Source organism: Giraffa tippelskirchi, chromosome 7 (genome assembly GCF_054371585.1).
Source record: "Giraffa tippelskirchi isolate mGirTip1 chromosome 7, T2T-mGirTip1v1.2.pri, whole genome shotgun sequence".
Classification (NCBI taxonomy): domain Eukaryota; kingdom Metazoa; phylum Chordata; class Mammalia; order Artiodactyla; family Giraffidae; genus Giraffa; species Giraffa tippelskirchi.
In genome coordinates, this window is record NC_137281.1 from 52,806,900 (window position 1) to 52,834,059 (window position 27,160).

The 27,160-nt window shown below is 48.0% G+C and overlaps 2 protein-coding genes across 4 annotated transcripts in view; one reads left to right on the plus strand and one right to left on the minus strand.

The window, feature by feature from the left end:
• BCO1 (beta-carotene oxygenase 1) overlaps nt 1-27,160 on the minus strand; it is a 166,873-nt gene that overhangs the window by 89,469 nt on the left and 50,244 nt on the right. Inside the window, exons 7-10 of one of the 2 annotated variants that reach the window (XR_014060459.1) lie at nt 12,175-12,422; nt 11,012-11,096; nt 9,918-10,041; nt 650-888 (exon numbers count right to left, since the gene is read on the minus strand). The gene's annotated coding sequence lies outside the window, so the exon portion shown is untranslated. Of the gene's footprint in view, nt 1-6; nt 889-9,917; nt 10,042-11,011; nt 11,097-12,174; nt 12,423-27,160 lie in introns of those variants that run through there. The other variant, XR_014060460.1, reaches the window with a different exon arrangement.
• LOC145514782 (polycystin-1-like protein 2) overlaps nt 1-27,160 on the plus strand; it is a 102,436-nt gene that overhangs the window by 46,733 nt on the left and 28,543 nt on the right. For both annotated transcript variants that reach the window (XM_081513550.1, XM_081513551.1), the window contains exons 17-27: nt 2,946-3,077; nt 3,763-3,945; nt 8,566-8,690; nt 9,929-10,055; nt 10,759-10,890; nt 12,607-12,829; nt 13,387-13,580; nt 17,557-17,787; nt 19,842-19,943; nt 22,898-23,076; nt 25,062-25,208. In XM_081513550.1, the coding sequence (XP_081369676.1) occupies nt 2,946-3,077; nt 3,763-3,945; nt 8,566-8,690; nt 9,929-10,055; nt 10,759-10,890; nt 12,607-12,829; nt 13,387-13,580; nt 17,557-17,787; nt 19,842-19,943; nt 22,898-23,076; nt 25,062-25,208 (1,775 nt within the window). The remainder of the gene's footprint in view (nt 1-2,945; nt 3,078-3,762; nt 3,946-8,565; nt 8,691-9,928; nt 10,056-10,758; nt 10,891-12,606; nt 12,830-13,386; nt 13,581-17,556; nt 17,788-19,841; nt 19,944-22,897; nt 23,077-25,061; nt 25,209-27,160) is intronic.

Below are 27,160 nucleotides of genomic sequence, written 5' to 3' on the forward strand. Positions count from 1 at the left end.
AATTGCCAACATTCAAACAGCTTTAATTCATGAATATGGCTATTCCATGTGATACAACCTACTATAAACAACTCTGGCAGAAGGCATGGTTACTTCCACTCCCAGTGCATGCTCCTAGGCATCTGCCTGCACTCACCACACACAGCGTCACACACACCTGCTGGGCGTGAGGGACAGAGGACAGACTCCTCTGGACTCTGAAGGGTTTGCATGAGAGCACTGAGCACACTGCAGAGGATGTGAGCAGCTTTCCTGGGTCCACATTTCCAGTAGGTAGTGAAGACAGGAGCAAACCCAGGTTGGCTCTTCCCCTGCCCACCTCCAGCCCTCTCACCCCAGCCTTTCCCCCCACTTAGTCCCCCAGCCCCAACACACGCACACACACCCCACCTGGCTCTCATTCACCCTGAGCATGACTTACATGCTTCCCTTTGGAAGGGAACTTCCCTTTGGATGCCCTGTGATCCTAAGCACATGGACTACATAGCCTGACCCAGAGTCTTCTCATGAAACACTGGGGTCTGGGTGGGAGACAGATGTCAAACTCTCATTGGGCAATGGAGAAGATTTTAAGAAGGGCTCTGTTGAGAAAACTGGGGGCAAGGTTTCAGAAACAAATGAGAGAGGACACAGGACCCAAGGGGCTCACCCTGAAGTGACCAGCATCCTGAAGGGGCAGCTGTGTGTGGAAGGGGCTGCTTGGTAGGAGTGGTGGTTTTGAAGGATGAGACCGGCAACCCTGGCAGGGAGGGCGCCTGCAACAAAGCTTCCCGCTTTTCCCTCCTGTGCTCTCGTCTTCTGCGAGTGAATCCACAGGCCAGAGGCCCAGCAGCCAATGACATCTCCATGCAGGCAGCCTCCAGGATGGCGACCAAGGATGGGGAAGATCTGCAGAGGCAAATGTGAGATCATCCATTACCCACCTGAGTTTCCCTCCAGAACATTCTGATACGAGTCCCCTCACAGACAGGCCTATTCTTCCCTCCACCCAAGTCACAGCCTGAATGGAAGCCTGGTTGGCAGCAGACACACTCAAACTCTGCAGCTGCTGTGAAAGACTGTTGTTTTTCAGTTGCTCAGTCATGTCTGACTCTTTGCAACTCCATGGACTGATGCCTGCCAGGCTCCTCTGTCTATGGGATCTCCTAGGCAAGAATACTGGAGTGGGTTGCCATTTCTTTCTCTAGGGGATCTTCCTGACCCAGGGATAGAACCCTCGTCTCCTGCATTGGGAGGTGAGTTCTTTATCACTGAGCCACCAGGGAAGCCTGAAAGACTATTAGGCAATTAGATGAGTGAGTTGTGAGTGGCAAGCATGACAGGAGGGTGAGAGTGAAAGTTCACCTCTATTTGAGGTCTCCCAGATGGTTGCTATGAGCCATATCTGGCCACTTATTTTTAAATTAAAATGAATTTTAATGAAATAAAGTTAAAAATCCAGTTCTCTGGTTGCACTAGCCACATTCCAAGCACTTAATATGTAGTTACGTTTGGCAAGCGGCTATGTTACTGGACAAGCACAAGGACAGAACATTTCTATCAACACAGAAAGTTCGATGGGGCGGTGCTAAAATTATATTCTTAGGTTTTATCTGCCTCAACCAAAGCCAGCCCCTGGCCAGCCCCTCGTTAGGGCTTAGAAAGCATGTTTCCCTGGATGCTCTAGGAGGTCTAGCTTAAGGCTGGAGTTGCTGGGGGTACTGAAGGAAGCCTTGTCCCCACTGCCCCCAAAACCACACAAGGACCTAAGCCTGCAACAAGCTCTCTCACACACACTGGGCCAACACAGTAAGCCAGTTTCTGAATTTCATGCCATTTGAGTCACAATGAGGCCATTTGTTTTAAAATAATGCCAGATTTTACAGATTTTATTTGAAGAAATGGAAAAAGTTTGAGACATCCTGTATTTGTTTCCTCCTGCTGCTGTAACAAATAACCATAAACTTCATGACTTAAAATGACACAAATGTCTTAGCTTACCATTCTGGAGGTCAGGAGTGTGAAAGAAACAAGTTTCACTGGGGCTAAAGCCCAGGTGTTGGCAGGGCTGTGAGCTGTCTGGAGGCTACAGACAAGAATCCATCTATCAGCTTTTCCAGCTTCTAGAAGCTGCCCACGTTGCCTGCTCCATTTTCAACAACAGCAACTTCAAACCTCCTCCCTCCACTGCCTCCCCCTTCTCCTCCTGTCTTCTGTCTCCCTCTCTGCCACCTCTGCCTCCATCATCACATCTCCTTCTCTGACTCTGACCCTCCTAGCTCCCTCTTTTAAAGATCCCCATGAAGACTCGGAAAACGAAAATATGGTTGCTAAAGGGGGAAGGGATAGTTAGGGAGTTTGGGAAGGTCATGTACACACTGCTATATTCAAAATGGAGAACCAACAGGGACCTGCTGTGCAGCACAGGAAGCTCTGCTCAGTGTTGTGTGGCAGCCTGGATGGGAGCGGGGTTTTGAGGGGAGAATGGATACATGTATATGTATGGCTGAGTGCTTTCACCATTCACCTGAAACTGTCACAACATTGTTAATAGGCTATACCCTGGAACAAAATAGAAAGTTTAAAGTTTGAAAAAAATAAAGGAGAAAAAAATCACAGGGACCCCTGTGATTACACTGGTCCCACCTGATAAGTACAGCATACTCTCCCCATCTCAGAATTCTTAATTTAATCAAACCTCCACAGACAGTCTGCCCAAGTGTCTCTTGTCATGTGAGTAACATATGCACAGGTTTCAGGGACTAGGGTGTGCCTGTCTTTGGGAGGTTATGATTCTGCCTACCATACATCCTAGGAGACAAACAGAGATCTATCAGCTTTGGAAGACCCCACGTGAGCCTGGTCACTTTCCTGCTCACTTTCTCAGACCGCAGATCTTTCTGGGACAGCCTCATCAAGCCACTGGAATTACATTATCTCACCCAACTTCCTCTGTCTTTTCCAAGGTCAGAGAGCGTATCCTGCGGTCACTGTCTGTGGTCAATGCCACCGTGGGGGACATGCAGAGGGTGTGGGGGCTTGCCGAGGTACTGAAAGAGGTGACCCAGTGCAGTGAGGAGCTCACGCCCTTGGCTCAGGTGAGTAGTTCCCACCCACTAAGTCTTGACTTTATTTCTGGGACCCTGCTCACTCTTCCCACTTAACACATCCATTTGCTCCTGCACCTCTTCTATGCATATACGTCTATACATATACATTCCTGACCTTTCACTCGTTTATCCATGTGTTAATTTATTCATTCATTTAACCAATGCTCCCTAAACACCTAGTATGTGCCAGGTACTATGCAATTCAGAGAAAATTCAGCAGCAAACCCCATAGACATGGCCTGTGCCTTCATGGCACTTTTAGGCCACTGGAGTGACCAGATACTGAACAAATAACTTCACAAGTACATATATGACTACAAAATTGGAATAAGTGCTGTGTCTGGCCAGTCAGCCAGCCAGCCAGCTGTCCCCAGTCAGTGAATGTTTACTGAATGCCTACTATGTGCTGGGCATTGCACAAGGCACTCTGGGAAAGACTCCAAGATAGACAAGGCTACTGTCCTGAAGGAACTGAGCACGTAGCAGGAAAGGAACACCTGGCCTCCAGTCGTTGACATAGGCAGCTTATGTGACAGGCCCGGCCCAGATTTCCCCTGGCTTGAGTCCCCATGTGCTCCCTTCCACCGCAGTGCTGGTCCCTGGAGGAGTTCAGGGTGTGGTCTGTTCCAGGCAGAGCCTCATGCTGTTCTTCCTCCTCCTCTGGGTGAGCCAGCGGGAGGCCGGCAGGGCTCTGCAGCACGCCAGTGAGGGCCTGCTGGCAGTGAGTGCCGAGGCCCACCCTGAGGACCGGAGGCGCCAGGCGGCTACCAGGGACCTGCTCCAGGCTGTGGGCAATGTGCTGGAAGCTTCCCTGAGGGACCGGTCAGAAAAGCCTGCACAGGCCAACGGCAGCCAGGTGGGTGTCCCGGCCCAGATGCGGACGGCACGCTAACCACATGCTCGGCTCACACCAGAGTTTCTAGGTGGGGAGGCGCGGTGGTTAAAGGCCCTTCTAGGAGCTGACAGAAAGGCTCCAGGACAGGAGCTCCTGGGAGGCGGTGTGGTGCAGCAGGCCGAGTGCAGGCTTCAAAGGAGGCAGCCTGAGTTGGAACACTGCCTTTGTCACTCACAAACCTTGTGCCTTTGACAAGGACACTTCCTGCAGTCTTATCTCCTCATCTATATTAAGCTGACGCGCTCTGCTTCATCCAGTTGGAGAGATTGTTTGCTCACTCTTACAAGTCTGAACTCCTGGTTCACTTAGCCGAGGACACAGAGCATCTTTAGGAGAGAGGTCGTTCCAGCACATCATCAGGACAGAGACAGAAAACCCATCTCCTACTTCTCCACAGCCCTTTACTATGTGGCACCACCATTCCATTCAAGAACTCACACATTCTCATGGTGGCCACACAGGCACACTCAAACACATACCCACACACTTACACACATGCACAAACACTAACTCACTTACACACACACACACACATTCACACACTGAGAGCCATCACTTACACTTTCACATATACCTCAAAGCACACACTCCTGCACACACTCATATCTTCACATTCAGCTACACAGTCACACACACAGACTCTCACATATGGTTGCAATCACACACAAAATCACACACACACACACACACACACACTCACTCCTGCTCAGATACTTATACTCCCACATCGTCAAGCCACATCTACTTAGACACACATCCACACACTTCCATTCACACATACCCACATCAATTCAGTTCAGTGAACTGAACTGAAGTTCAGTCGTTCAGTCGTGTCTGACTGTTTGTGACCCCATGGACTGCAGCACGCCAGGCCTCCCTGTCCATCACCAACTCCCAGAGGTTACTCAAACTCATGTCCATTGAGACGGTGAGGCCATCCAACCATGTCACCCTCTGTCATCCCCTTCTCCTCCTGTCTTCAATATTTCCCAGGATCAAGGTCTTTTTCAATGAGTCAGTTCTTTGCATCAGGTGGCCAAAGTACTGGAGTTTTAGCTTCAACATCAGTTCTTCCAAAGAATATTCAGGATTGATTTCCTTTAGGATGGGCTGGTTGGATCTCCTTGCAGTCCAAGGGACTCTCAGGAGACTTCTCAACACCACAGTTCAAAACCGTCAATTCTTTGGCAGTCAGCTTTCTTTATAGTCCAACTCACATCCATACATGACCACTGGAAAAACCATAGCCTTGACTAGATGGACATTTGTTGGCAAAGTAATGTCTCTGCTTTTTAATATGCTGTCTGGGTTGGTCATAACTTTGCTTCCAAGGAGTAAGTATCTTTTAATTTCATGGCTGCAGTCACCATCTGCAGTGATTCTGGAGCCCCCCAAAATAAAGTCTGACACTGTTTCCACTGTTTCCCCATCTATTTGTCATGAAGTGATGGGACCAGATGCCATGATCTTAGTTTTCTGAATGTTGAGCTTTAAGCCAACTTTTTCACTCTCCTTTGTCACTTTCATCAAGAGGCTCTTTAGTTCTTCTTCACTTTCTGCCATAAGGGTGGTGTCATCTGCATATCTGAGGTTATTGATATTTCTCCTGGCAATCTTGATTCCAGCTTGTGTTTCATCCAGCCCAGCATTTCTTTTGATCTACTCTGCATATAAGTTAAATAAGCATGGTGACAATATACAGCCTTGATGTACTCCTTTCCCGATTTGGAACCAGTCTGTTGTTCCATGTCCAGTTCTAACTGTTGCTTCTTGACTGCCATACAGATTTCTCAAGAGGCAGGTCAGGTGGTCTGGTATGCCCATCTCTTTCAAAATTTTCCAGTTTGTTGTGATCCACACAGTCAAAGGCTTTGGCATAGTCAATAAAGCAGAAGTAGATGTTTTTCTGGAACTCTCTTGCTTTTTCGATGATCCAGTGGATGCTGGCAATTTGATCTCTGGTTCCTCTGTCTTTTCTAAATCCAGTTTGAAGATCTGGAAGTTCATGGTTCACGTATTGCTGAAGCCTGGCTTGAAGAATTTTGAGCTTTACTTTACTAGTGTGTGAGATGAGTGCAATTGTGCAGTAGTTTGAGCATTCTTTGGCATTGTCTTTCTTTGGGACTTGAATGAAAACTGACCTTTTCCAGTCCTGTAGCCACTGCTGAGTTTTCCAAATTTGTTAGCATATTGAGTGCAGCCCTTGCACAGCATCATCTTTTAGGATTTGAAATAGTTCAACCGGAATTCCATCACCTCCACTAGCTTTGTTCATAGTGATGCTTTCTAAGGCTCACTTGACTTCACATTCCAGGATGTCTGGCTCTAGGTGAGTGATCATACCATCGTGATTATCTGGGTCGTGAAGATCTTTTTGTATAGTTCTGTGTATTCTTGCCACCTCTTCTTAATATCTTCTGCTTCTGTTAGGTCCATATTGTTTCTGTCCTTTATTGTGCCCATTTTTGCATGAAATGTCCCCTTGGTATCTCTAATTTTTTTTGAAGAGATCTCTAGTCTTTCCCATTCTATTGTTTTCCTCTATTTATTTGCACTGATCATTAAGGAAGGCTTTCTTACCTCTCCTTGCTATTCTTTGGAACTCTGCATTCAAATGGGAATATCTTTCCTTTTCTCCTTTGCCTTCGCTTCTCTTCGTTTCTCAGCTATTTGTAAGGCCTCCTCAGACAGCCATTTTGCCTTTTGCATTTCTTTTTCTTGCGGATGGTCTTGATCCCTGCCTCCTGTACAATGTCATGAACCTCCGTCCATAGTTCAAGAGGCACTCTGTCTATCAGATCTAATCCCTTGAATCTATTTCTCACTTCCACTGTATAATGGTAAGGGATTTGACTTAGGTCATACCTGAATGGTCTAGTGGTTTTCCCTACTTTCTTCAATTTAAGTCTGAATTTGGTAATAAGGAGTTCATGATCTGAGCCACAGTCAGCTCCTGGTCTTGTTTTTGCTGACTGTATGGAGCTTCTCCATCTTTGGCTGCAAAGAATATAATCAATCAGATTTCAGTATTGACCATCTGGTGATGTCCATATGTAGAGTCTTCCCTTGTGTTGTTGGAAGAGGGTGTTTGCTATGACCAGTGCGTTCTCTTAGCAAAACTCTGTTAGCCTTTGACCTGCTTCATTCTGTACTCCAAGGCCAAATTTACCTGTTACTCCAGGTATTTCTTGACTTCCTACTTTTGCATTCCAGTCCCCTGTAATGAAAAGGACATCTTTTTTGGGTGCTAGTTCTAGAAGGTCTTGCAGGTCTTCACAGAACTGTTCAACTTTAGCTTCTTCAGCATTACTGGTCAGGGCATAGACTTGGATTATTGTGATATTGAATGGTTTGCCTTGGAAATGAACAGAGATCATTCTGTTGTTTTTGAAATTGTATCCAAATACTGCATTTTGGACTCTTTTGTTGACTATGATGGCTGCTCCATTTCTTCTAAGGGATTCTTGCCCATAGTCATAGATATAATGGTCATCTGAGTTAAATTCACCCATTCCGGTCCAGTTTAGGTCACTGATTTCTAAATGTCGATGTTCACTCTTGCCATCTCCTGTTTGACCACTTTCAATTTGCCTTGATTCATGGACCTAACATTCCAGGTTCCTATGCAATATTGCTGTTTACAGCATTGGACTTTACTTCCATCACCAGTCACATCCACAACTGGGTATTGTTTTTGCTTTGGCTCCATCTCATCATTCTTTCTGGAGTTATTTCTCCACTGATCTCCAGTAGCATATTGGGCACCTACCAACCTGGGGAGTTCATCTTTCAGTGTCCTATCTTTTTGCTTTTTCATGCTGTTCGTGGGGTTCCCAAGGCAAGAATACTGAAGTGGTTTGCCATTCCCTTCTCCAGTACATACCCACATAAACACACTCAAATACTTATTTGTATAAGTATTTGAAAATAAGTAGAAGCAAATAAGTATTTGAGTGTGTTTACATACTCACATAAACACACTCAAATACTTATATTCACACACAATCCTCCTCAACACGCACATACACACTCACATTCACACATGTACACACACGTATCAGATGTACGTACACATGCACACATGATCTGTGCTCTGATAGGAACTCCGCACAAATGTCCAGCCCTCCTGGTCCTCAGGCCTGCCTTGGCTTCAGCAAGGCCACATCTTCACTCAAGGCTTGAGCAGGGTGAGGGGAGGAGTTTGAGCCTGGTTGACTCTGCACAATGGCTCCGCCTGTGACTTTCCATTTCCCCTCGAATAAGACCTGGGCTGTGGGTGGACGTCAGGGTCCAGTGGAGCAGCAGAGGCAGGCACACAGTGAGCCTCCCCATGGTTCTGCGGCTTCCCCTGATCAACACGTGGCCTCCACAAGTCGCCACCCTCTCTGTGCCTCTGTCTCGTAGCGCTTGGCATCTTCTCAGTGCTTGTGCCTGATTCCCTACAGCACCTGGTGCCAGGTGAAGTGCATCCCAGCAGAGTCTGCCTTGCTCCTGCTGAAGGCCCACACGAGCTTGGTAGCAGCAACCAGAGGTGGTATATGGAGACTGGTCCACAGCAGTGGTCCCTGCTTCTCTTTCCAGATGGCCACAGTGGCCCAGCTGCTGGAAGCTGCAGAGCATGTGCAGGCTGCCCTCCTGCTGGGGAGACTGCCCGGGGGCCTTCCAGCCACGCTGACCACCCCCTCCATCTCTGTGTATACAAACAGGTAATCCGCTGTACTGTGGGTGCCCCCAAAAGTTCATCCCCTCACGTGGTTCACTCCACATCCACATCCCAAGACCCTGGGACAGGCAGAGCCCAGGAGACGCACCTGGTGGGAGGCAGGGGGGGTGAATGATGGGACCTAGAAGTGGAAAGGGCTTTTCACTGAGAGAAGGTCCACATACTGGGTGTTTGTACAGCATGGGAAGGGAGGTGGTAAGTGCCACGCCAGTGTTAGAGCCATCCGTGTGTCTCAAGAGACGGGTCATACTGAACTGTGCAGGAAAGGGGGCTGAATGAGGGGGACCAACCCCCTTTTAACCTCACTCGGAGTGTGTCTGGCAAGCCTGCTGCTCTGTGGACTCTGGGCTTCCAGACACTCTGGCCTTAGGCGTTTCCCTGAGGAGTGCCAGCCTCCTTGCACTGAGCCCTCCTTCAGCACCTGGGGATGACCTCCTGCTTCCATGCCACCCCCTGACGATCGGGGGCTGGAAGACGCTGCAGGCACTGCTGGGACCCTCGGCACTGAGCACTCTCCCTTGGTTCCTCTGCCACAGCTGCCCTCCTGGATCCCAGGGGCAGTTTCCCAGAGCAGCATTGTGATCACGACCAGGATATGAAATGGGGTCCCCAGTCTACTCAGATGGGACAAGGTCAAAGGCCAGTAAAGACGGTCTTTTGGAGGTCAAGTAGGTTGGGGAGATAGGTCTGGAGAAGTGCCTACATCCAAGCTCATTTATTCATTCAACAAAACATGTATTGACCACCATCATATGCCAGGCACTTCCCTAGGCACTGGGGCGCCACAGGAGACAAAGCAGGCCAAGGCCCTGTCCTTGTGGGGCCACCTGCCCAGCCTTGAGGCATCGCCTGCCTTTTATGCTGCTCCCACTGATGCAAACACAGAACCATTTGAGTAAGGCAGGGGTCCCTAACCTCTGAGGTCTAATGCCTGATGATCTGAGGTGGAGCTGATGTAATAATAATAGAAATAAAGTGCACAATAAGTGTAATGTGCTTGAATCATCCCCAAGCCATCCCCCTACCTGGTCCTTGGAAAATCTGTCTCCCATGAAACCGGTCCCTGGTGACAGAACGTTGGGGACCGCTGATCTAAGGGGATCACGAAAGAAGCACTGATGCTAAAGCTAGTCCCTGTGCAGTGCTAGAGTGGGCAGATCTTCCTCTGACACTGACCTTCTCCTCTCTCTCCTGGCACCTCTCTTCTCACCTTGTGGACAGAATACAGCCCCAGAGTTGGCAAGGCTCCTCCGTGCACGTTGCTGCAGCCAGCTCTGCAACCTTCACCTTGCCTGCTGCCCTCTCCTTTGGTTCCAAGGAGGACTATCGGGAGCCTGTGGACATAAGGGTAACAACAGAAAGAACACCCTTAGAAACAGCCCTTTACAGTTTGCAAAGCACCTGCACATATGTTTGTTCATTCATGTTGCTAACAGTTCTATCAATTAATTAAGCCCATTTTACAGGTATGTTCAGTGACTTGCCCGAGGCAACCAGCAAAGTGGCAGGCCCAGGCCTTCTGACTCCCCAGGCCATCCTCTTTCCACTGTATTGTGGAATTTCTCCAGCAGCCCTGGTTTAATTAGTCCTTGGAAATGAAGCTCTTCAGACTCCATTCTATAAGCAGGCAATAGTAAACTTAGGGCTCTTTCCTTCCCAAATTAGGGCACATCTGACTCTCGGCTCCTTGAGCCTCCAAGAAAGCAGACAAACGTCTTTCTCTTAGAGACTCTGCCTTTGCTAGAAGAGAGTGTCACACTGTTCATAGTCCAGTAACTGCTCAGTTGTAGCAAGTGTGATCAGGCCTCTAGACCCAGATTTCTGAGGTCACAGCCTTGAAGGTCACACACACACACACACACACACACACACACACACACACACACACACCAGGAAAGATAGCAGCAGCTAAAAATGGGGCCCTCTCTTTCACCCCACAGGGCAAGGGCCACCTGTCCACCCGTATGGGGAAACCTTTTCCTTCACACAGGGGCCTGGTTATCTTCCGGCCTTTGGGGGCGTTGGCTAGCGCTCTCTGTTCTTGGTTTCAGATGATGAGCTTCCCCAAGAGCCCCTTTCCAGCCAGAGGTCACTTTGATGTCAGCGGAACTGTGGGTGGTCTCTCTCTGACCAGTCCTAGTGGACAGCTCATCCCTGTGAAGAATCTGTCAGAGTGTATAGAGGTAAGGTTGGGGTATGCTCAGAAGTCAGGTGGCACTTCTGTCTTCTCTTTCAACTTGCTTGGGTCCAAAAGTGGGCTTGTCATGAAAAAAAAGACTAAAGAAGAGAATCACTGGGAATCACCTTATGGTCCAGTAGTTAGGTCTCCACATTGCCACTGCTGAGGGCCCAGGTTCAATCCCTGGTCAGAGAACTAAGATCCTATAAGCTGTATGGTGTGGGGAAAAAAAGAAAGAGAAAAGAAAAAAAGAAGAGAATCATTAAAAAGTATCCTTACCTTACTATACGCATTGCAAACAGTGTAATTTAACACAAAACTATATATTTTATATAGTTTAACATAAAACTATGTATTATTTGGTTATATATATGCTATGATAAAGAATGTTCAAACAACTGGTTCAACCCCTGGTCAGGGAACTAGATCCCACATGCCACAACTAAGATCCAGCTCAACCAAATAAATACATATTTAAAAAAAGAAAAAGGATGGAGGGAATTCCCTGGTGGCCCAGTGGTTAGGACTTGGCGCTTTCAGTACTGTGGTCCCAGATTCAACCTTTGTGGTGCAGTCAAAAATTTTTTTAATTAAATAAATAAATAGTGGGTGGAGGGCGTTAGTTAATCTAGCTGCTGCTGCTGCTAAGTCGCTTCAGTCGAGTCCAACTCTGTGCGACCCCATAGACGGCAGCCTACCAAGCTCTGCCGTCCCCGGGATTCTCCAGACAAGAGTACTGGAGTGGGCTGCCATTGCCTTCTCCGAGTTAATCCAGAGAGCTGATTAAATGGAGAGTGGTTATGAGAAGTTCTAATGTTAGAATAAAAGCAGAGGAATAGCAGCAACTAATTGAGTGCTACTGTGTATGAGGAGCTTGGCTAAGGATTTTGTACATAATAACATTTTTAATACTCTCAGTGAGGGCTTCCCTGGTGGCTCAGAGGTTAAGAACCTGCCTGCAATTCAGGAGACCCGGGTTTGATCTCCAGTGCAGGGGACCTGGGTTTGATCCCCGGTCTGGAAGATCCCACATGCTGTGGAGCAGCTAAGCCTGTGTGCCACTACTGGGCCTGTGCTCCAGAGCCTGGAGCCAAGCTCGCGCACTTCCTGTGTGGTGCAGCCCTGAGCCAGGGAGCACAGCCTGAGGAGCAGGGGCCGAACAAAGGCCCGCAAGACACCCTCATCCTCACCCCTGAGCCGTAAATATGTCAGCTGACATGGCAAAACGTGACTCTGCAGATGTGATTTAAGTTAAAGATCCTGAAATAGAGAGATGATCCTGGATCACCTGGGTGGCCCCGTGTCATCGAGAGGTCCTTCTAAGCGGCAGGCCGGCGGGGGTGGGGGGAGGCAGTTTGATGACAGAAGCAAGAGGTCGCGTAATGCAAGGAGGGGTCCATGAGCCAAGGACTGCAGGCACTTCCAGAAGCTGGAAAAGGCAAAGAAGTGGGTTCTCCCTCCTGGAGCCTCAAGAAGGAAACAGCTCTGATAACTGTAGCCTCATGCGACTGATTTTGGGGCTTCTGGCCTCCAGGGCTGTAAGAGAAAAAACTTGTGCTGTTTTAAGCCACAAAGCTTGTGGTCATTTGTCACAGCAGCCTCAGGAAACTAATGGAAAGAGCAGAGCACAGGTTGGATTTCAGCTCCCCAGGGGCTCGCCCTGATGTTCGCAGGCATTCCTGTCCTGGCACACCCTTGATTTGACCGTTTCTGATGACAGATCCTGCTGCCTCGGCTTTCAGAAGGACACGGAGAGCCAACCGTGCTGAACCTGAGCAGACCTGAAGCTCTGCGGGTGAACCTGACGTCAGGCGGCGCAGCTTTGGGGATCCAGCTGCACTGGAGACCTGATGCCACACTCACGCTCAGCCTGGGCTACGGATACCACCCCAATGAGACCAGCTATGACGCCCAGGCTCACCTCCCACCAACGGCTGCTCCAGGTAGTCCCACCACCCAGGACGGCCTCTTGAGTTGCTTCCTGGGGATGTGACCAGCTTAAAACTTGAGAATCAGAGCCATAGAGACAAAAAAGAAAAAGAGAAAAAACACTTGCTACATTCAGCACTTATTTTTGTTGGTGGTATTATTATTAGGCAATACTAGGTGAACAATTACTATATGTCCTGAAGAAGCTGACAAGCACTCACAGAACTGACCTCATTGCAGTCCTCATGACAGCCCCTGGGGATGAGGATGAATGAAATGTTTACTTTTCAAATAAAAACAGAGAGGTTAAGTAACTGGTCCAAAGTCACACAGCCAAGGAGGAGCAAAGTCAGAATTTGTGCCCTCATTGGTCTGACTCGGCAGCCTGCTCAGCACATTGAGCTGGGCGTGCCTCCTCTCCTATACTCCAGGACATTGGGGAGACCATCAGTGTCTGCTTCCCTGCCCAGACACCTGGTGCCCCGCTCCCATCACATCAGATCCAGTTTCCACGAGGCTTCAGGCTGACCTGGGACCCATCCCCACCCCCTGTACCCATTGCTCCCTGCAGATGAGCTGTCCACGTGGATCCTGAGGCCAGAGGACCTGCATTTTAGAGAAGGTGTCTACTATCTGACTGTGATCCCTGAGTCTGACCTGGAGCTGGCTCCCAGCAGGGACCTCAGAGTCGGCATCACCACCTTCCTGTCCCATTGTGTTTTCTGGGATGAGGTCCAGGGCACTTGGGACAACTCCGGGTGCCAGGTAAGCAGGGGAAAGCAAAGAAGAAGATAGAGCTGAGAATCAAACAGAGGTCTGTCCCCAGAGCACAAGCTTTAAGCAACATGAGGCACTGCTTCTCCAGAGCCCAGCCCAGGCTCCCAGAGCCCTGGAGGCAGGTGGTTCTGTTAATAGCAATCACACCCTTGTCTCAGGGCAGCATGGCTCTGCCTCCACGGAGCCAAGGCCTGTGACAGTGTCCTGGCGGCAGACATTGGTTTTGAGGCCATCAGAAGCCATCTCTGGGGTATCAGTGTCCCCCTTCCCTCTTCCATGCCTTTGCACATGCAGTTCTTTCCCTCAGAATGCCCTTTTTCCCTACCCTGCCTGGAAAACTTCCATTCCCACTTCAATCTTCCAATCCAAAGCCATCTTCTTGGGGTGGTAGATGTCTGCGGTCTCTCTCTGCTGGACTTCCATACCCTCCCCAGGAACAACCTCTATGTCTTTTTGAAATTTATCACACACCCGTCTCCATCCCCTAGATCATATTCCTTCTTTCATTCATTCTACACATGTTCACCAGGTGCCAGGCCAATTGGTAGAGATACAATGATGAGACAAACAGTGAGCATTCAGTCTAGCAGAGGACACAGATGAGAAGCAAATGGTGCATATGTCCAATGATAGCAGTCACAAGTAGTGTAAGAGGCCAGGTCCCAGCAGAGCCACAAAAGGAGACTCAGAACCAAGCTCCTTTGGGGTTTGTTTCTGCTTCCTCTTTGGCTTCCTTGTCAACTCCTGCCTGGCTTCCAACTGCCACACATGGCAGTTCCCCAAAGTGCCAAGAAGAGACAAGAGCTCACTGAGATGTCCAAGAGACAGCATGTTTTCCACACTTGCAGCATAAGTCTCTGTACCTTGTGAACGAGACCTGACCTGAGTGTGTTGCCAGCTTCGAGAGTCCTCGCTACCAGTGACTTGCCTGATCGCCATGTTGCTGACACAGAATGCCCATTTAAGGCGGCCCTTTGAGGCCTGAGGCTCAGAATAGGATGGTGCAGGGCTGGCCGCAAGGACTCTGCCATTGGACAGACTTGGGTCCAATCCCACGTCATCAGTACTTGCAAGATGACCATGGACAAGGACCCCCACCTCTCTGAACTTTCCCATCTGAAAATGGGGATAAAGGATGGCTGCCACTTTCCACAGAATGGGACCTAGACCAGGTCAGAAGTATAAAGTACTTAGCGTGGCACCTGGTACATAGGAGGTGCTCCACAAATGAAAGCGACTGTTGTGTTAGACACTCTGGGTTGAGAAGGGGCATGAGGGCAGACTGAGGGGGACCACTTAGCTAAATGTAAGTTACTAGAAAGTTCCTAGCTTTGGGGTGGAGTCATGGGTTCCCAGGTGCTTACATGTTTTTAAGAATATACACATACTAATGCACACACACACAAATGTGGGGCATACAAAAGTCATGTGGGAATGGGTCATTGGTGGTTAACCCAATATTGTGAACCTGATGCTCATTATAGAAATAGATGTTGATACAGATGGATACTGATACAGAGCCATCTGAAATAGGAAATAGCAACCCACTCCAGTATTCTTGCTTCAGAAGTCCCATGAACAGAGGGGCCTGGTGGGCTACAGTTCATGGGGTCACAAAGAGTCAGACATGACTGAGTGTACGCGCGCGTGCACACACACACACACAGAGCCATAAATAATTAAATGAGGGAGAAATAAGTAAATGGGATCACCAATTTTAGATGGAAAAATCACCACTGTCTATTCTCTAAATAACTAAAGAAAGCTCCAAATCTGTGAACTGCAGACCTTATCACTGAAGTAAAGGCAGAATTATTGCAAGGGGTTTGAGAACTGTATTCTTCTTTACACATTTTCTCAAAAGATACTAAAGGTGCAGCTTCTGTCATGGGGGAATCTCATGAAGAGTTTCTAGTTTTTCCAGGTTAACTTCTGGTTTTCAAAAGGACTCTCATGCTGGAAAAGAGTAGGAAAGCCACTGCCCTCCAAGTCTCTGTGAAAACCCAGGAAGGCAAAACTTTAGGGATAGATCAAGTCTGGCCCCTGGGCGCCTAGTGCTGAGAGGGTCTTGTCAGGGGTACTTGCTTGGGGTTCTTCTCTGAACCAGCCCCACCCCTCCTGGGTGCGCCAAGGATTCCCGTAAGACCCACAGCTGATGCAAAACTCTGACCAGGATTGGGAAACAGTAAGCAAACACGGATGTGAGACCCACATGAACTCTGTCAATAAAACAGTTGACGCCATAGCTGTCAGAGGGGTCAGCCTCGCCAGGAGGTGTGTTAAGGGTAAAAGATAAGAATTTTCTGCTGAGGCATGTTTGGGCTGCCACAAGTTCTTCCTAACCAGGTGTTGGGCAAAGAACTTTCCACATGCCAGTATTTTCTGTTGTCTCCTACCTTACCACCTCATGGTGGACCCTGGAATGAAAAAGTAGTGCTGGGTTGTGGGTCTGAATGAAATCTACACCTTCCAAATAGCCCTGGGTGGATTGCAAGCTAAGGAAGGCCTTAGGCTGCAAGGGAAGCCTTGCCGCTAAGTGCACAAAATGAATTAAGAGCCAGATAGAGTGTCCTCCCCAGCTTCATTCCTTTCTCTCTCTCCCCTAACCTCAGTCCCCATACCACAAGGACCCCAAGCCCAAGCTCCATCTACATGCCCCATTTCCACATGTTTTGCCACTCTTGTGCCCATGGGTGGCCACACCAGTAGCCAGTCCTCCATAGAAGGATGATCCTGAGGAATGGGTCTGGGCAGGCCCTGGAGGAGGGAATTCTGAGGTCCAAGTCCCCAGACCACAGCCTAAAAGTGGGGGTCCTAGGGTCAGGATTAGGTAAGACAAATGAGGCATCTGGAGTGCAAAGTTTAAGTGGGGGCTCTTTCTCAGGGTCACCAAGGATCTCGCCCTGGTCCGTGCTGGGTTGTATGTGCTGTGGTGGGCATGTTCCCTCTGCCCCCACAACTCTTTATGCTGTGCGCAAGGGCACAGCCCTAGGATGGCTAGAGTGGGACCCTTCAAAACATGAGCCTGGGACAGGGGCCACAGGTCCCCAGGTCTAAAGTGGGTAAAATTTAGAGAATTCTTTTCTATTGCTGAGAACCAGCTTAGGATGTGAATATTTGTCCTTCCTGTTTTCTTGCCATGGTTCCCCTGATCTCTGCTGTTTTTTCCTTCAGTGTAAGATAACCCACTGTCTCAGTCTGCCTGGGACTCAGGGGGCTCCCAGGATTCAAGACTTTCAGTCTGAGAAGCAGAGAGGTCCCTGGCAAACTGAGATGAGTTGGTCACCCTGCATGTCCTCTCAGCACCTTGCCCATTGCCTGGCCTAGAAACAGCACCCCACAAATACCTCTCTGGTGAGTGAGCACCAGGTGGGAGAGAGTACTGGGAAGGATACACACCAAACACGCAGCAGCGGCTGCTTCTGGAGGAGGCTGGGGGACAGAGGGCATTTTGGCTTTACCCCTAATACTTCCTATCCAAAAAGGCAAAGCAGACTGGCAAGATGGACACGGTCACCACTGAGAAGGACAGGTGCAAAAATGCTTATTACAGACATGTGTAAGCGTTAAGTCACTCAGTCACGCCTGACTCTTTGCGACCTCACGGGCTGTAGTCTGTCAGGCTCCTCTGTCCCTGGAATTCTCCAGGCAAGAACACTGGAGTGGGTAGCTATTCCCTTCTTCAAGGTATCTTCCCAATTCAGGGATCGAACCTGGGTCTCGGGCATTGCAAGCAGATTCTTTACCGTCTGAGCCACCAGGTGAGCCCCCTACAAGACATAATTCACTATATTTAAAAATTAATGTTTAACTAAATAAAAAAGCCCAAAGAGAATCCTGAAGCTGGCCTTCAGCAGTCTCCCAGCCCTCCCCAGGATAGGGTCCACTCCTCACTGCTCTCCTCCCATGGGCGGGGAAGATATGCTCCGCGAGTGCTTTCACTAGGGCCTCTCTGTGGTTGCAGGTGGGGCCGCGGACCACCCTCTCGCAGACTCACTGCCTCTGCAACCACCTCACCTTCTTTGGGAGCACATTCCTGGTGATGCCCAATGCTGTGGACGTACGTCAGACTGCTAAGCTCTTTGCCACTTTTGAGGACAACCCTGTGGTCGTGACCACCGTGAGCTGCCTCTGTGTGGCCTACCTGCTGGTGGTGATCTGGGCGAGGAGGAAGGATGCTCAGGATCAAGCCAAGGTGAGGTGGCATGATCCACAGGAACAGCAGGGGGTGAGCAGTCCCCTTGCAGGAGCTCCAGAGAATGGTGCCCTGGTGGGGAGCTGAGGGGCCAGCTGCAAGTCCAGGCCTTGATCCCTGGAGTCATCTCTGGTAAGCTGGCCCCTCAGCCTCTTTACCTGTAAAATGTTCTTGTTTATCAAATTATCAGGAGGATTATAAAACTGACCACTTATTGAGGATCTACTGTGTGCCAGGTACTATTCCCACTTAATGCTCACAACAGCACCAAGGGGGAGGCTACTGATGTTGAGAGACCCCTAAACCACCCTCAAATTCAATGATTTGCTAGAAGGACACACAGAACTTTAAAAAGCTATTATCCTCATGGTTACAGTTTATTACAGTGAAAAAGCGCAGATTAAAATCAGCATAAGGAAGGGTCCAAGAGAGATCAGGCAAAAGATTCTAACTGTCCTCTCCCCATGGAGCCCTACAGACAGATGAATTCTTCTAGCAACGATGTACAACAGCACATGTGATGTATTGCCCACCAGGGAAGCTCCCCAAACCTTGGTTTTACTAGGGGTCAGTCTCATAAGTATGGCACCTGGATGAATGCCTTTAGTCTCCAGCATCCACTGCCCCTCATCCCTGCCCAGGTCAGACTGACAGAGCATGGCCCAAATCTCTCACCACAGATCAGACTGTTAGCACAAAATGCCTAGGGTGGCCCAAGGCCCCGGGTAGTCAGACACCCTGATAATGCAGAATATTTCAAGGACTTAGAGGTTATCTTCCAGGAGCTTGCCAAAAGCAGTCCTTTCTTTGGAATGTCTGGGGTTTGAACAACCCAGGCCTGCACAGTACCTCTATCATTTTACAGAGGAAGCAAGAGAGGAGCAGAGAGGGCAATTAACTAGTCTAAAGTCACCTCCCAGGAGCCAGAATTCAAACCCAGATTTGCCTGAAGATAAGTCAGGTCTGAGGGTAGAAAGAAGATCAAGCAGTGACCAACTGTGACAACAAAGTTCTGATTCTTTTTCTGATACATGCATCACATCTGACCCACAGGAGCCTTCAATAAATACTCATGAGTGAGTGAGCACATAAATGAATATAAGAACGCACTGAACCTTTCAACACTGCCTACCCTCCCTACATACAGCAACACCTCTCAGGATGTGAAGATGGTATGAAACCTAAAAAGATAATAGTTGCCCCATTTATACTGTTGTCTTTGATTTGCCCAAGAAGTTTAACACTAATATTTTAAGTCCCTCAGCTGTAGGTTGGTTCCTGGGGAGCAGACCCTCAGATGGAGTTGAATATACAGGGTGTTTATCAAGAAGTGCTTGGGATCAGCCTGGGGCAGGGAAGGAAGAAGGTAGGATGGGCAGGGGGAGAAGTCAAGCTAGGATGCAGCCTACTGATAGTTGACTGACCCCTTGAGGAGCTCTGGAATTGTCCTGAACTATGCTGAGAAGCCCAGGTCTTGATCTTTGGCAATGCACCAATCTGTCCTTAGATATCAGCTTCCCTAGGAGGTGCATGACTTTGACAGAGGTGACTTGCATCCCTGACAACACCACCTTGGCAACTAAGACAACAGCCCTCCACTGACAATAGATCTGGGCAGCTCATCACTGCCCAGCCCTCTGTAGCCTCTGACCAACTCCAGCTATTTGTTTTTTGCTAAAACAACATTCATTCTTTTTAAATTTCCTTAGAGAAACAATCTGGTTACCAATGTTATGAAAAATCATTTATGAACAGAGTTTGTATTTATCAGCTCAAACATCAAACATTCTCAGCTTAATACCAAGTTCATTTCCAATTTGACTACTTTGGGTCATATTTAATAATGAGTGTATATTTTTTATTTTAAAAGTTTTGGTTTTCACTTGAAACCCTGCTTTTATAAAGAACAGTTCTTACCTGATGGAATGAATCAATAGCAGACATAATTGTGCTTCCCCCCTTTAATTGTCATGAACACCAAACTCACTCCTGGCTACATGTGTGGTGGATGATCCCACAAAGCAGAGCCCTCCTAATGCCATCCTTCTGTCCAGATAAAGGTCACAGTGCTGGAGGACAACGACCCCTTTGCTCGGTACCACTACCTGGTGACAGTCTACACCGGACACCGGAGGAGGGCAGCCACTTCCTCAAAGGTACTTGACTTACAAGACCCCTTGGTCAATTAGCATGTACCACACAGCAAAGAGCTTGCCAGTCAGTTGTTGAGTTACTTTAGCACAATGGATTTTGTTGTAGGCTTTTTTTTTTAACTTCTGATTTTTTTGGAGAAAAGTATCTTTTTGCTAGACAAAAATAATACCCTAAGCCCCTATATTTAAAAAGATAAAGGAGGAGTGGATTAAGGGAGATCTGGGGTCTGGTGCTGCTTCCCTGGTGGCTCAGTTGGTAAAGAATCTGCCTGCCAATGTAGGAGATGCAAGAGATGTAGGTTCAGTCCCTGGGCTGGGAAGATCCCCTGGAGAAGGAAATGGCAACCCATTCCAGCATTCTTGCCTGGGAAATCCCATGGACAAAGGAGCCTGGCAGGCTACAGTCCATGGGGTTTTAAGAGTTGGACACTACTTAGAGACTAAGCTACCACCATCACTTTACTCACTGGTCTTCTCATTTAACCCTACTAAAGGATAATTCAGATGCTAGTTAACTGCACTAAAATGTGCTCACATATGCAGAACAGTCAGTAGACTGCTACCAATGAACAAAGGGGAAAAAAGAATTTTTAGGAGAAAAGGGAGAAAAGAAAGAAAGAAACAATGGCAACCATTTGAAAAAGAACCTCGAATTACATTTTTGAGGAAAACAGATTAGCTGGCATCCAGCTAAGAGGTCAGGCTGTCCTTGAAAGGCTGACTAAAGGTAGTGAAGCCATGATTTCATTTGTTTATGGATTCTCCAAAATCCTTAAAAGTTTAGTTGTGGAGCATACAGCAGGTTGTTTCTGTCATGTCTCAGCATCCTTAGTTAAGTCTGCCCTGCGTCATGTCCTTCATCAGAATGTACCATCCCTCACAGCAGCCTCCAAGCTTCCTTTACTGAAACTGTGCTCCATGGAACATAGTTTGAGAACCACGGATACTGTGTGTACTGTGCTGAAGAAAGCTCCGTTGATCTGGGTCTTTTTAAAAAAATATTTATTTATTTATTTAGCTGCACTAGGTCTTAGTTGTAGCTTGCGGGATCTTCTATCTTCACTGCAGCACAAAAACTCTTAGTTGTGGCATTCAAGATCTAGTTCCCTGACTAGGGATGGAACCCCTTGCATTGGGAGCTCAGAGTCTCAGCCACTGAACCACTAGGGAAGTTCCTCCATTAATTTTTTTAAAATGGTATTAGGCTCCATGAGAGCATGGCATGTGTCCACTTACTGTTTACTTTTTGAGTCTTATTTAAATCTTATTTTTGGTTGTGTATATATTTATTTTTATTTGAATTAAATACGTTTTTTTTTTAATTGCTGCACCTCAGTGCCTCAATCAGCTATCTAATGCAGAGTAAGTGCTCAGTAACTATTTGCTGAATAATTGCAGGAATCACTTTCATCCATCTAATGAAACACCCACCCCACTTCTGTTTGATACAAGGAACTGACCTTCCTAGAGTGAAAGCGTGTGATCCACAGGCCATTTCATGGCTCCCCATTTCACATGTCAATTGATACCTCTTAGTTGGGTTCTCCTGGTACAGCGGTTCTCAAATGGTTGGCCCCCAGGGATGGCTAGTAATTTTGGAAGTGTTTCTGGTTGTCCCAACTTGGGAGAGGAAGAGATGCTACTGGCACCAGTGAGTGGAGGCCAAGGATGATGCCAAACATCCTATAGCACACAGGAAAGGCCCAGAGCAAGGAACTATCTGACCAAGAGACTCTGCTTTAGAAGCTGACTCTGAAACAAGGATTCAAGCACAAGTAGTTGATTTGAGAGGGGATTCCAGGGCACCCCATAGAGGAGTGGGAAGCCAGGTAGGGAAGGGAAGGAACAAAGAACTCATAATCAAACCCACTACCCCTGTGGGCAACTGTAGCCCAATCCCACTGGGGAACTCCAGAAAGCAGTGAAGAACGTGGGCCTCAAAGTTAACCCAGCAGAGGACTGAGTGAACTGGGTTGTTTATCCACCAATCCCACCAGTCATTGGTGGAAACACTTGCTGCTGCTGCTGCTGCTGCTAAATCGCTTCAGTCGTGTCCGACTCTGTGCGACCCCATAGACGGCAGCCCACCAGGCTCCCCCGTCCCTGGGATTCTCCAGGCAAGAATACTGGAGTGGGTTGCCATTTCCTTCTCCAGTGCATGAAAGGGAAAAGGGAAAGTGAAGTCGCTCAGTCGTGTCCGACTCTTAGCGACCCCATGGACTGTAGCCTACCAGGCTCCTCCATCCATGGGATTTTCCAGGCAAGAGTACTGGAGTGGGGTGCCATTGCCTTCTCCGGAAACACTTGCAGGGGCCATTAATTCTCTGCTACCTTCCACCTGCTGCTCTGACAGCCAAGAAACCCGCAGGGCAAGAGACACAGCAGATGGCAGTGGGACAGGGGAACAACACAGTGGTGAGGCTGAGGGATGGATATCAGTGGGGCATAGTGATACCTGCTGTAGTTGGTTTGGGCTCAGGTAATCAGGCATGGCCACCAGCAGCACCTGCAGGGCTTCAAAAAAATACAGACTCCTGTGCCCAGTATTCTTGGTAGGTCTGGATGGGGCCTGGGAATACGTATTTTCAAAGTAATGGGCAGTCATTCATTCCTGTCTCAATACTGGGAACTCTGGGAGCCCTGAGAATATAGTCATTACGGAGAAAAACCAGTTCCTGCCCTACGGCCCTTTCAAATAAATAGACGGGAAGACGGGAAGTCTGAAAAGTTCATCAGGAAGCATTTTATGAGAACAGCTCATCTCAAAGATGTGCATACAGATAGTGTCACCCCAAATCTTAATACAACTGAAAAATAACTCAGGCAGGCCCAAGGTGGGAGGAAAGGAGGAGAAAAGGCTGAGCCTCGTTGGGTTTCATTGGTTTTCAGACACCTCCAGTGAAACATGGGGCTCAGTTACCATGCAGATTTGGCCACTCCTGGCTTCTGGATTTCAGGTGACTGTCACCCTATATGGCCTGGATGGAGAGAGTGAGCCCCACCACCTGTCAGACCCTGACATCCCGGTTTTTGAGCGAGGGGGAGTGGATGTCTTCTTGCTCTCCACCCTGTTTCCCCTGGGGGAGCTGAGGAGCCTGCGACTATGGCATGACAACTCAGGGGACCAGCCATCCTGGTGAGTCAGGGGTGGGAAAACCACAGGGACCTACTAAGCACCAGGTCCAAGGCTGGGCACTGTGCATGTGCTGCCGTGCTGATCCTCATGAGCCTCTGTAAGAAAACATAGAATGGATCCCTATTTCACAGATGAGGAAACCAAGGGTTAGAGAGGCCCATCAGTCCACAGGCCACACATAATGCTCGGTCTCTCATTTAGCTCTCAGTTTCCCCATCTATAAAATGGGGGTAGATGCCTACTCTAATGACAAATCCTGCCCAATATGAGGAGAGTAGATGAGACACCGGGTGATTCTCCAGGAAAAGATGTGAGAACAGCTCCACTGCAGAGCACTAAGCTAATTCCTCCTGTGCTTTCCTCACTGGATGCTCACTGACCCTCTGGGATAAGTGCTGTTATTATCCTTGTTTTATAAGTGGGTGAATCTAAGCTTGGGAAAGATGAACTGACTTGCCCAAGGTCACACAACTGGCAAGCTCAGAGCCAAGACTCCTCCCCATATTGTCTGAGGCCCAGATGAGTGGCCTCCAGCCTGAACATTCGCTGGTGGCTGGCAGCTTTCAGAAAATACAGCATTTCAACGACTGTCCTTGACTCATCTAAAGGATTAAGACCCTCAGCTGAGGGTTGGTTCCTAGGATGCAGACTCTGAGATGAAGTTGAATATGGAAGGTGTTTATTCAAGGGATGCCTGGGATCAGCCCCTGGACAGGGAGGGAAGCAAGCAGGATGGGCAGAAGAGCTTTGATGCAGCCCAAAGGCAGCTCAGCTGATCACACAGGGAGCTCTGGAGCTGTGCTGAGTTGGGTTGAGGTGTCCAGGTCTTGATCACACCCAGGCGTCTCACCCAATGGGCACTGGATGTCAGCCACCTCAGGAGGGTGTGTGACCTCAATAGAGGTTGGTCTTACATACCTGATGGGGACTATCCTCCATGAAAGGAGAAAATGCATGTCAAGAGCTTCTTAGCATAATCCCCACTGTGCAGTAAATGGTCAATAAAGAGTGTCTACTGGGCTTCCCTCGAGGCTCAGTGGTAAAGAATCCCCCTGCCAATGTAGGAGACACAGGTTCGATCCCTGATCTGGAAAGATCCCACATGCCTCAGAGCAACTAAGCCCATGCACCACAACTTTTGAGCCTGAGCTCTAGAGCCCTGGAGCCACAACTACTGAAGGCCGAGTGCCCTAGAACCCACGCCCCACAACAGGAGAAGCCACTGCAATGAGAGGCCCACCTACTGCAACCAAGAGTAGCCCCCACTTGCTACAACTAGAGAAAAGCCCATACAGCAACAAAGATCCAGCACAGCCAAAAATAAAAATAAATAAAATTATTTTTAAATAAATAAAACATAAAAGTAGATAGTTAAAAAAAAAAAAAGAGTGCCTATTGATATCATTAGTCTCATTTCCCTGTAAGGCAACAGGGAAAATAGCTGCTGCTGAATCTGACCTCCCAGCAGAGGCAAGATGACTTCATTTCTTCCCTGGGCCTCAAAGATCTAAATCAGATTTGATGATCACCATAGAGCCCTGAGTCCCAGATGGAGGGCAGGCCCATTCTCTGGATGGAGGCCCGGGGTGGACCAGGTTTGTGTGCTCAAACCTGCACCCCCCTGGACACACAATCCAAACAACTCCACTTTCTTTGCTTGTATCAGGATGGTGACCTTGGGCTTGCTGCCCTACATAATAAGGTTCACAGTTTCAGAATGCATGCTCTTGAAGCATATCTGTGAAAACTTGGCAGCCTCCAAGCTGGTGGTCTACATTAGCTGAATTCCTCATATGAGGCCAAATTCACCCAATGTTTGGGGCATTTTGATTAAGGCACTAACAGCAATGAAGAAAAATACAAAGTCTCTTTTTAGGAGTTCTCGTTCTTGGGCTCAGGTCTGCAATATATTAACATTATCTTCACGGGGTCCAAAGACATCTTATCTGCCTAACATTATCCTCAAAACTGTGGGTCCCCTCCAGGTATGTAAGCCGGGTGCTGGTGCATGACCTGGCAATGGACCGTAAGTGGTACTTCCTCTGCAACTCATGGCTGTCCATCGATGTTGGAGACTGTGTCCTTGACAAGGTATTTCCGGTGGCCACAGAGGAGGACAGGAAACAATTCAGGTACTGTTCTTTTTTCTTTAAAGCAAATGCTCTTTTACTTTGTTATTTCATCTCTAGAGGAGTTGCATCATAATTCAGTCTCAGCCAAATAAAAGCATGTTTGAGCTTGCGGGTCTTGGTGGCTCTGAATGTGTGATATTAAAGATTAATCAGTTTTTCTTGCTGTGATGGAAGGGCCCTGGAGGGACATGGACCCTTCAAGACAGAATTATCTTCAGATGGTGATAACAGTTATGGAACAGTTATCCAAATTTCCTTACAAATGTCACAGAATAATATTTTTTTATATGAGTGAACAGACTGATCTGATGGCAATTCTACGTCTGGCCACCTGGAGCCTCTTCTTCACGTTGTTTTACTCTAGATGTGTTTTTTTAGCATCTCCCATGCTTTACTCACTCCCTCATCCCCTTTCCTATCATGCATCCTTCCACACCTGTCCCCAGACACACATAAGCAGATACAAATGTACACGCCTGTACACCCACACACACAAGACACCACATATTGCCATTTATCTTATATCTTTTAAAACAGCATGTTACTCTGAATATGTTGCCTTTTTTCTTTAATAATATATCACACGCATCCTTCTAGGAGGGTCAAACTTCTGAGTCAAACTTTCCTTATTGGCTGCATGATATTCCACAGAATGGATGACCCACAATTCTCCTACACACAGGCATTCGGTCTACTTCTAGTATATCTACTGAAAGGCGACATTTCCTCCCAGCTGCCACTGGGAGCAGCTCAGCCTCCGAGGGGGAAGAAGTCTGAACCAGAGAGACTTGGACCCCAACAGAGGCATAAAACAGATGTGGGCACAGGTCATAAAGTCCTACACGCCTGCTGGTGACTTGCTGTGTGACCTTGGATAAGTCACCACACCTCCCCAGCTCAGCTTCCGTATCTGAAAACTAACCAATTCAATGCACCTTCCCCACAGGGGGCCCCAGGTCCCATGGAACGATGTAGTAATGTGCTTGGCACACTGTGTGGTTCAGGCTAAGTACTCAGTTCCAGGAGCAGATCTTATCTTCAACTGCATCAGCACACGTGATGCCTAGAAACCTGGCAACGAGCTCTCTGAAGACAGGAGCTTCTCATCCCTGTGAATCCCTGGGGCCAAGCAGACAGCCTGGGACACAGCACTGGGGGCATCAAATATTTGCTGAATAAGACAAATAACATGGTCACTGTTGTTGGCAACTGACCTCTCTCTCTTTCTTCACCTTTACTCTGAGTCCAGGGCACCCACACTCCCTCGAGTGACAGTCAAAAGTGTTATACAACCCTGGAGGGCGCTGGCACTGACCAATCAGAACAAGCAACAGTAGGAAATCTCTGCTCTGGACACTCTATTAGCAGAATCTGTGCCTTTGAAAAGCTCCTGAGGTTGAACAACATTCTACTCACAGGGAAATAATACAGATCCTTTACAAGAATGTGATGCCTTTTCTGAGACCCTGTCTCACAATTTTTACTCTCTCAACTCAGTCTGAATCCAAAACCTGGGATTTTTAACCACTATTCTCTAATGCTCTAATTATAACAAAGCAAATAATATTAAGAGTTTTATTATTATATAAAAATTATAACAAAAATTATTGCTAACACTGATGAATACTCACCTGTATGTCAGCTACTTTGCCAAATGCTTTTATCACTTTTAATCCTTTCAACAATCCAGTGAAGCACTTTGTTATTTACAACCCCCCCCCATTTTACAGATAAGTAAACTGAGGTACGAAGAGTAAAGTAACTTGCCTGAGGTCACACAGTAGGTAAGAGGGCTGTCCAGGGTTCCAACCACTCTGTCCAGAGTCCCTATCACTAATTCTAAATGATGCGACTATGATGTTGTATTTCTTATATAACAGAAAAAAACAGATGAAGAATTTTAGAAACAAATCCTCCCTCTCAGTCTAGGATTGCTCCAAAGAGACCAGGCT